General features: G+C 38.5%; 1 protein-coding gene and 1 long non-coding RNA gene across 2 annotated transcripts; both read right to left on the bottom strand.

The window, feature by feature from the left end:
* Positions 1–262: 262 nt before the first annotated feature.
* Positions 263–1978, bottom strand: LOC110929735. Its single transcript, XR_002587357.2, has 3 exons — positions 1444–1978; positions 1156–1279; positions 263–855 (listed from the first exon to the last, which is right to left on the bottom strand). It is a non-coding gene; the product is annotated as an uncharacterized LOC110929735 (long non-coding RNA).
* Positions 1979–2888: 910 nt separating this feature from the next.
* LOC110929734 (TMV resistance protein N-like) lies at positions 2889–9645 on the bottom strand. The gene is made up of 5 exons (XM_035988184.1): positions 8972–9645; positions 7729–8824; positions 7362–7637; positions 5136–7255; positions 2889–3030 (listed from the first exon to the last, which is right to left on the bottom strand). The coding sequence occupies exons 1-5, from the start codon at positions 9448–9450 to the stop codon at positions 2889–2891; spliced, it is 4113 nt and encodes a 1370-aa protein (XP_035844077.1). The 5' UTR covers positions 9451–9645.
* Between the last annotated feature and the right edge of the window lie 658 nt (positions 9646–10303).

The raw sequence follows: 10303 nt of genomic DNA, 5'->3' as shown, positions 1-10303 counted from the left end.
GATCGTTGATTAATGGTTGATGGGTCAGATTGGAGACCAATGACTACAATTAGTAGCAAAATAAGTTTATGATTACCGTTGTTTGATGTATCACCTGCATCCATCTCCATAAATTTGAAAGGAGTTCTGAAGCATATTTATGTGAATGAAAGCCTATAAATGATCTTATATCACTTGCAAGGTCTTACTGAACTTTATTTAACTTGATCATGTCCAACCTGGCATCAAAACCCACACATTTTCATCAAGTACACAGTTTGACTTACTAAATAAGTCAACTATGTTAACTTATCAAACTTCACATTCTAAAATTTTTGTAGGTAGTTGGGGGATCATACTTTCATTGCACAATCATACTCTCAATAACCATATACCTAAATTATAAGCAGATTACTAAGAAGCAAATTATTAATAAGAACCTAAATAACCTGATGTGGGTGAACAAGACTCAAAATATTAATCTTCAAACTAGAAAGGTTTAGAGAAATAAACGCCCTTCAAAATCAACTTTCACATGGTCTGTTACTCCATATTTTCGACGAAATGCCAATTGCCAAATAGACTTGACCTTTTTCATTTGCCTACACAAGCCTTTTCTCAAGTCAACTGCGGATTGGAGACTAGTGGTTGTTGGTGCGCTCTGGAACATGATACTTATGAGCTTTAGCTCCAAAATGACAAAATGAGTTTATATTATCAACTGTTTGATTTGCCTCAAAGAACCTGCTTACAGCAAGAAGGATTGGTGCAATGTTCGATATGATGTCCTCTTCTTGTTTGTCTTCACTCTGATCTTCCTAGTCACTGAATCTTGTCACATTGAGCCATTCTTTTCCAAATTCTGCATCTTTCACTCTGCAGCGACGTGCAAATAACCAAAACATTAAGTAGTATCACGTGCATCAATATATCTGGATAAATTTGAAGTGAATTCTTAAGCATATTTATGTAAATCAAAACTGTTATTTGATCTTACATTGTTTATAAAATCTTACTGCACTTAATTTAACATGATCATATCCAACCCGGTATAAATATCCACCAGTCTTAATCAAGAACACAGTTTGACTTTCTAATGAAGTCAAATAGGTTAACTCAACTTTATAATTGAACTTAATAAACTTCACATTTTGAAATTGTCGTAGGGGATCATACCTTGAATACATGAGCAAATTATGAATAAGAACCCTCCAGCTTTCACTCTTTGTCACTGCTAACCCTCCTATCTTGCTTCCTTTACCCAAACAGCCCTCCAACTTATCTTTCTCATTATTTAGACCTGAAAACAACACAAACTTAATAACCAACTCTAATAACATGTTTCAAAATCTTGAATTAATAACATTTCAATCTTTGCATTGAATGGCCATTCTCTTGGTTTTTATTCTTAATATTTTATATTAACTAGGTATCACCCCATTGATTAGAAAAATGAGAAAGTACCGGTTAAGAATTCAGTGTGTTGTGGGCCGGAGTGCATGTTATCCACAGCTATATGTACCAGAAGGCCATGTATTCTGAAATTTGCGTTACCGATGTAAAATCATATGACTCAAGCTGCCACCTAGACCCAAGAATACGCAGACCTTTCAATTGAAAAGTACTCTGAGGAAGATGCTTTATGCCTGTGCCTTCTATATTCAACTCTTTTAAACAATTTATACGACCAATTTCCTCAGGCAATTTTTCAACCAGAACACAATATGGGAGATGGAAACATTTTAGACGTTTCATCTCACATATGCTGTTTGGAATATCACGTAAGAATAGACACTCCGTCAAGTACAGCTCCTCTAAACACTCTAATCTGCCAAGATCCTCAGGTAACTGCTCAAGAAGCCAACAAGATTTAAACCGGAGAAGTTTAAGACGTTTCAACATACAAATTCTATCAGGAAGATGTTTGATCTTTGTTGACGACAAAGTTAGCTCCTCTAGAAACTCTAACTGGTCAAGCTCGTTGGCAGCAGGTTGCACGACAGGAGTAGGAGGATCACAAAGAATATGATTCTCAATTGGAATTTCTACTCCTTTCGCCTCATCAAGTGATTCATCCTGTTCATTCACATCTGATTCATCATCTGAAGAATCACATTCCTCAATAGTTGGAGGACTTTGATTTGAAGCACATGATGACTTTTCTTTGTTATCAGATGAGCCCTCCGATGAATTGTCCGGTTTGAACCCTAGGCCAGTAGCAAATTCCTCAACATCAAGAGGCACACTGGGTTCATACCGGGGCATTTCCTCTTCATCGGGCATCTTGGTATAGTTGTTCATCAAGGGGGGTGGACACGCCTTATACCCTACACCTTTCACATTACCTTTCAGTTTTTGAACGTCTATGATGTGATCGAGCACAAATCGGGAGTTAGAATAACTCTCCAACTTTTGCTTGATAGCATCATGCTCGCATTTGGCAATGGCTAACTCCTTTTTGGTTTCCTCAACAAGATTAATATAATCGTTAATACTAACTTGTTTATGATAAACAACTTTGTTCAATTCGGAAACACTTTTCTTTAGGGTTTCAATTACAGATTTAAAATCTTTTTCGTTTTGAGTTAACACCATGTTTGCCTCTCTGCACTTGGACAGTTCAATAACCAAACTTTGATTGTGACTATGAATCGTTTCAGATTCACGTCTCAATTCATCACATTCATGCTTCATCTTAGCACATTCACTACATATGCTAGGAGTTTCAACCTTTACCTGACTTGAAGAAGCTGTGACATTAGTCATAGAGACAGTTTGAGAAGAGAAAGATCTATCTTCAGTGAGAATCTTCTCCATTTCTTTCGATGTAGCATCAGCTTTCTCGATCAAGTCAGATTTCTTGTCAGCCTCATTCGACAAATTATCAGCTTCAGAATCAATTCTTTCATTCAGATTGGATTCTTCATCTGAACTGCCACTATATCCTGAATTATCATCTGAACTGTCATCATTTTCGGAAGATTGACCATCATTGACATTCTTGACAATCTCAGCGTAAAATGCAGTTCTTGTTTGATCACCGTTTCCCAACTGTATGTCCGGACCACAATCGACACTTGGATCAAGTTGAGGCTGTGTTGTGGAAACTTGGGCTTGTGCTTGGGTTTGATTGAACTGTGGACACGGAGAAGAGCTTGTATTGGATTCAAACTCCATTTGAAGCTTCGGTTGCTGAACGGAACTAGAACTAGCTGAAGGACCAAAACCCGGCAAATACATTTCTGTATTTTGAGTGAGTGCAATCCTTTGAGCTTTTCGAATTTCCACTTCGTTCTTTTGCTCCAACTTCTGAATGAATTCATAGATATTAATATTGACAGCATCTAAAACACCCGTATGCTTTAAAAACTCTATGAATGGGTTCCACTTTGGAGGTAGAGCATCAGCAAACCGTGCTACCATTTCCTGTTGAGATGTACGAACACCAGAATAACACATTTCACACATCAAATGATAATAGCGAGTAGTCATATCATTTAGGGTTTCATTCTCTAAGAAATGAAATGATTCGAATTTCTTCTTCAACAGATCCTGGCGTATCTTTCTAGTAGCTGCATATCCTTCTCCTTGTTCTACCACAAAATTCTGCATGTTTTGACTTTGCTTTGACACCAAAGCCCATTGATTTGCACTGATTGAAGGCTGTGGAATCATACTCTTTGCCCAATCTGCAGCAGTGACTAACTCTTGATAGTATCGTGAGTCCAAACTCCAATCCCATGGACTTGTACAGTTCATTTTGATCAAATATTAATTGAGAATCTACACAAGCACAAACTGTTAAGTGCAAACAGTTAAGAATTGAAAGATAAAAGTCTGTTCGAAAGATCAAGACTAGTTCGAATGATCAACAGTGATCGAAAGATTACTGTTGAGTTTCGAGCAAAGTCTTCGAAAGATTCACAATGAAAGATCCTTATCTTTCGACCAATTATCACGAAAGATTCACAGTTCGAAAGATCTTTATCTTTCGAATACTGATCTCGAAAGATTCACAATGAAAGATCCTTATCTTTCGAGATGAATCCTTATCTTTCGTACTACTATCTTTCGAAAAGATTCCAAACACGAAGGATAATTCTTAGACTTCGAAAGACTACTCGAAGGATGCTAATCTTTCGAGCTGTCTCTGATCGAAAGATGATCTTTCGAAGTCGAAGGATATCTTTTGGAACTTTCTGACACACTGACACAAAGTTGACGGGTAGGTGGGAAAGGTGATGGGTTGGTGCACAACTTTCGGCAGAAGGTATGTGCAGACACAACTTTTCACCAAACTTTGAAAAGTTTTCCCAAAATGGACAACACCTTATCCACAACCAGTCGCCGGAAATATGATCGGAAAATTGCCGGAAAAATCAAAGTCTCTTAAAAACAAGTTTTCAAGTTACCCAACCCAACCTTGAACACTCCCGAAGGTTTAGAAACCGTTTTTCAGTTAAAACAAGCAAGAAAACCACCAAAAACGGGTGCTAAACCAAGTGTTCAAACACACCAAGAACTTGGACAACCCGGTTTTAAACAAGGTAGAGAGCCAAGCTCTGATACCACTTGTTGGTCCCTTTTCTCGGAGGATCGAGAACAAACCTAAACCTTGTTATACAAACTCACTAGCGAGTGCGGAATCCAAGCTAGCGAGCAAACCGGGATGATGCAAGAACAAACACAAGAACACACAAGACTCAACGATTAACACCACTTGTATTAATGCGTAGAAAGTTTCCGGTTACAAGCACAATGTTTACAATCAGTTTGCAAACTCTCAAAGTGTGTGTGTGTGTGTGTTTCGGACAGAATGCTCTCAACTCTCTCACTTTCTGTCTGTGTGCATCTATCTGAAACCAACACACTGCATGGGTATTTATACCCATACACAGCAGGTCTGGTCGAAGGATCCGATAGATGATCCGAAGGATCATCTTTCGAATACAAAGCTATCGAAGGATCAGCAAGAACCTCGAAAGGTAATCTTTCGAGTTCCATAGTTCGAAGCATATCTTTCGTGGGGATCGAAGGATCCACATCATCCTTCGATCCCTTATCCTTCGACTCAGACACTTTACATTACAACATATTGGCCAAGTCAAACTAGGAGGATAGTTGACTTGGTCAACTTACAGACTTACTTAGGACATCGTTTATACACAGACCGAATACAGACAAAGTACAGACACAAGTGCACCAACACCTCTGGAATAAAGCCTTCGAGTGTAAGCTTCTTTAAACATTGTAAACCACAAATACTTCTCAAAGATATACTTCCTGATAAACTCGCAAGGCTTGTGCAACCACAAAGACCAAAAGAAATAAGCTTCCCAAGATTTCCGGACGGCGAGAGTAGACTTTCATTATAAACACAATGAAGCTGGAACTTAGGCAAATTAATGTCAGGGTGCAATGAAGATGTATCTAAGGATGTGACAGTTAGAATTAACTCTGTTCTAGGATCAACCTCAGGAAACCCTTGGTTAACCAACAGAGGTGCAAACATGACCCAGCCACTTAAGTTTGAGCAGGCAACCTTTATTAGACATCCAACAGGAACATGAACTTCTACCAAATCATAACAATCTTTAAGATCTAACTCCTCAAGATTTGGAGTCAGCCCAAGGTCAAGGGTTCTCAACTTAGAACAACAAATTTTAAAGGATCTGAGCTTAAAACTTTCAATGGGCATGTGAAGTTCTACCAAGTCCTCACAATGGTTAAGATATAACTTCTCGAGATTCCGAGCCCCCTTAAGGTTAAGTGTTTTCAACTTAGGAGTACAGAGGTGGAGGGTTTTGAGAATCAGACTTTCAACGGGCATGTGAAGTTCTACCAAATCCTCACAATTTTCAAGATCCAACGTCTCAAGATTCCGACACCCCTTAAGGTTAAGTGTTTTAAACTTAGCATTACCGAAGTGGAGGCGTTTGAGCATCAGACTACTTTCAACGGGGATGTAAAGTTCTACCAAATCCTCACATTGTTCAACACCCAACTTCTGGAGATTCTGAGCTCCCTTAAGGTTAAGTGTTTGCAACTTAGTATTACCGAGTTGGAGGCTTTCGAGCATCAGACTTTCAACCGGCATGTCAAGTTCTACCAAATCCTCACATTGTTCAATCTCTAACCTCTCGAGATTCCGACACCCCTTAAGGTTAAGGGTTTTCAACTTAGTATTACCAAGGTGGAGGCTTTTGAGCATCAGATTTTCAACGGGCATGTCAAGTTCTACCAAATCCTCACATTGATCAATATTTAACGTCTCAAGATTCCGACAAACCTTAAGGTTAAGTGTTTTCAACTTAGTATTACTGAGGTGGAACCTTTCGAGCATCAGACATTCAACAGGCATGTGAAGTTCTACCAAATCCTCACATTGTTCAACACCCAACTTCTGGAGATTCTGAGCTCCCTTAAGGTTAAGTGTTTTCAACTTAGTATTACCAAGGTGGAGGGTTTTGAGCATCAGACTTTCAACCGGCATGTCAAGTTCTACCAAATCCTCACATTGAACAATATTTAACGTCTCAAGATTCCAACACACGTTAAGGTTAAGTGTTTGCAACTTAGTATTACCAAGGTGGAGGCTTTTGAGCATCAGATTTTCAACGGGCATGTCAAGTTCTACCAAATCCTCACATTGATCAATATTTAACGTCTCAAGATTCCGACACACCTTAAGGTTAAGTGTTTGCAACTTAGTATTACGGAGTTGGAGGCTTTTGAGTATCAGACTTTCAACGGGCATGTCAAGTTCTACCAAATCCTCACATTGTTCAATCTCTAACCTCTGGAGATTCTGACACCCCTTAAGGTTAAGTGTTTTCAACTTAGTATTACTGAGGTGGAACCTTTCGAGCATCAGACACTCAACAGGCATGTGAAGTTCTACCAAATCCTCACATTGTTCAATCTCTAACCTCTGGAGATTCTGACACCCCTTAAAGTTAAGTGTTTTCAACTTAGTATTACTGAGGTCGAGGCTTTTGAGCTTTAGACTTTCAACGGGCATGTGAAGTTCTACCAAATCCTCACATTGTTCAACATCCAACTTCTGGAGATTCTGAGCTCCCTTAAGGTTAAGTGTTTTCAACTTAGTATTACTGAGATGGAGGCTTTTGAGCTTTAGACTTTTAACGGGCATGTGAAGTTCTGCCAAATCAACACATCCTTCAAGATGTAACCTCTCGAGATTCATATTGAACCCAATATTCAAGGATTCCAATCCACAACCACGGAGGTCAATGAATCTAAGATTCTTTAGAACCTATCAAGAGCAAAACCTAAGAATGAATTACATGTAATGACAACACCAATAGATATATCGCATTATAAAGAGTGATGTAAACAAAACTAATTAATTATAATTCTACCTTTTCTCCCACTTCCCAATGTTGATCCGCATTGCTGTGCAGTATATCAAGGCCAACAAGATTATTTGGTTGAAATTTTTTGGGAAAACACTTAAAAGGGTAATTGTACAAAGACAAATATCTTAACCCATTTGGTAGGCATATCCTATCTTGACCAATATCATGAAATAGATGATCCATTTTAAGAAATCTAAGTCCCCTCATTTTTTGAAGACCTTTCTTGGCAACATATAGATTGACCAAACGCAGGTTTATACATTTTATTGCTTTAGTACCCTGTAATAAGAAAGCACATACATGAACCTCGTGTCATAAGAAATAAGTATGTGTTAGTTTTCTTTACCTTACAAATAAACGTGAAACTTACCTTATTATTAACCAATATATCTTCAATCTCCTCTTTAATCCACAATCGGCTATGTCTGTGAGGCTCATTGGGGTGCAAACGACGAACAATATTCTTACCCATTTCTTCTATATGGTCATGCATATCCAAGAGCCCATTAGAAGATACAGTTATAAGAGATTTTTGCTCAAGAACTTTTAAACCACTTCTGGCATGAAATCCGCAGCTTTCAAGCGCTCTGATTGCTCTTTCTTTCCACCAACCTTTTAGTATACATGCAACATCTAGAAATATTTCCTTGTAATCCTCTTCTAGTCCGTCATAGCTTACTTCCAATATCTTCAGAGTTTCCTTTAATGGAATTGTTTTTAGTCGGTCTAAAGCATCTCTCCATTCAAGCTCATCTTTACCACGTAAAAATGAACCCAGAACTTTGATCGTCAATGGAAGACCAGCAGCATAACGTATAACTTGACATGCTAGCTCTTCATAACCTTGATTTGGTATTAGTCTCCCAAATGCATACCTATTGAAGAGGCAATTTGCTTCCTCACGCGATAACAGATTGACGTGAAGAATCAAGTTCTTTGGCACTCCATGTGCCACCAACACTTGTTCTTCTCTTGTTGTAATTATAACTCGGCTCCCCGGCTTAAACCAATTAGGCTCACCAGCTAATGCCTCAAGTTGGTCTATATGATCCACATCATCTAGAACAACAAGAACCTTTCTGCCACGCATCATCCTTTTCATGTCAGATGCACCATTTACTATGATGTTTGGGTCATTTAACACATCTGAAAGTACTTGTTTTTGCAACGACTTCAATCCACAGGGGTGTCCTGACATTTCCCTTACATTCCCAACAAAGCTTGAACCTTCGAACCGAAAGGATATTTGATCAAAAACAGCTCTTGCCAAAGTTGTCTTCCCAGCCCCTCCCATCCCCCATATCCCTATCATGCGAACATGATCTTCAATATTAATGTCTAAAGATGAAACCACATCTTTTACACGTGTCTCCATGCCTACTAATTTCCCATCAACGCTCGAGTCAGTGAAACGTAGCTCTAGTGAGATCTCTTCCACCATTTTTGTGATCAATTTCGCTTCATGCCTGTGTGTCAAAGAAGATTCAAATAGATATCTCAAAATCCCGCATGAACAGTTAATCTCAAATCTAAAACATACAATCATATATAATTGATACACTCATGTTTCATAGATTAAAAATAAACAGAGATCTGTAGAGGGAATTATGTGCCCATCAAAGATGTTCTTCAACTCCCACCCAGCAAGATCTGCAGCTTCTCTAAGAGCCTTTCTCCATTTCTCAGCAGATTCTTCCTCTTTATGTTTCTCAAATGCTTTTTCAACGGCCCCACTTTGTTTCCGGACTTCGGTGGGTTCCACATCATAGAAGACCGGGAAAGCAGTGTGCTCGTTCGTCTTCTGGCACTCCATAATCTTGACAAGTTCGTCTAAGCACCACGATGAAGAAGCATAGTTCTTGGAGAAAACAATAATGTAAAACTTGGAGTCCTCAATAGATCTGATGAGCTCACCACTGATCTTTTCACCTTTCTTGATTTCTTCATCATCTCTGTATGTGTAAATGCCTTTCTGCGTAAGAGCGTGATAGAGATGATCAACAAAGTTTTTACGAGTGTCTTCACCCCTGAAACTTAAAAAGACATCGTACTTGAAGCTCTTTTGAATGGATGAAGCTGAAGTAGATGCCATTGAGTTGAGTGTATGCTAAGGATCAAAATGAAATCTTTAATGGGGAATCTTGCATAAGCTGGCTGCAGACAAACAGGGTAGAGATGAAAGCGTTGATTTAAGAAGACAGATGACTCACCACTGATTGATAATTGGAGTGTGACATATTTGTTTGGAAATTGAAGAAACGGAGAAGTTAATTGGAGAAAGGAAAGCGGCCTTTTTATTTGGTCAAGATTCCTAATCTGGATTTTGAAAATAAAATATGAAAAAGCACTTTTTTTGTGAGGACAATAACAATTAGAACAGGTCAGATGCCTTTTTTTTTTTCCATTGATATCCTATCAATTCATTTTAAAAAGAGTAAATTCCCATTTTAGTCCCTGAGTTTTGTTCAAATTTGACAGTTTAGTCCAAATAGTTTTTTTTGTGCATCTGGGTCCCTGACTTTTACATTTTGTTGCCATTTTAATCACTTTGCCTAACTCCATCCAAAAACTCCATCTTTAACCAGGGGTATTTTGGGGATTTTCATTTTAAATGTTTTTAATTGCCATTTTGATCCAATTCCAAAAAATCAAAAAAATTCCAAAAAATCAAAAAAATTCCAAAAAATAATAAAAATTCTAAAAAATCATAAAAACTCTAAAAAATCCAAAAAAATCTAAAAAAATCCAAAAAATCCGTTTTGGCGCGAACCGTTTCGACCCGTACCGTTTCGAAGCTGAACCGTTTCGACGCGAACCTTTTCGACCCGTACCGTTTCGAAGCCGAACCGTTTCAAGCCGAACCGTTTCAAGCTGAACCGTTTCGACCCGTACCGTTTCGAACCGAACCGTGCCGTATCGAACCGAACCGTGCCGTATCGAACCGT

This window comes from Helianthus annuus, chromosome 3, assembly GCF_002127325.2.
Source record: "Helianthus annuus cultivar XRQ/B chromosome 3, HanXRQr2.0-SUNRISE, whole genome shotgun sequence".
In the NCBI taxonomy this organism is placed as follows: domain Eukaryota; kingdom Viridiplantae; phylum Streptophyta; class Magnoliopsida; order Asterales; family Asteraceae; genus Helianthus; species Helianthus annuus.
The sequence above is the reverse complement of the archived record's forward strand: the minus strand, read 5'-3'. Positions and strand labels throughout refer to the sequence as shown.

Excerpts from the sequence above, each read along its gene's own strand:
- LOC110929734 (XM_035988184.1), bottom strand. The coding sequence starts at position 9,450 with ATGGCATCTACTTCAGCTTCATCCATTCAAAAGAGCTTCAAGTACGAT. Across the intron at positions 8,825-8,971 it reads TTGAAGAACATCTTTGATGG|GCATGAAGCGAAATTGATCA; the intron begins GCACATAATTCC and ends TTTGACACACAG. Across the intron at positions 7,256-7,361 it reads ATTGGGAAGTGGGAGAAAAG|GTTCTAAAGAATCTTAGATT; the intron begins GTAGAATTATAA and ends TGCTCTTGATAG.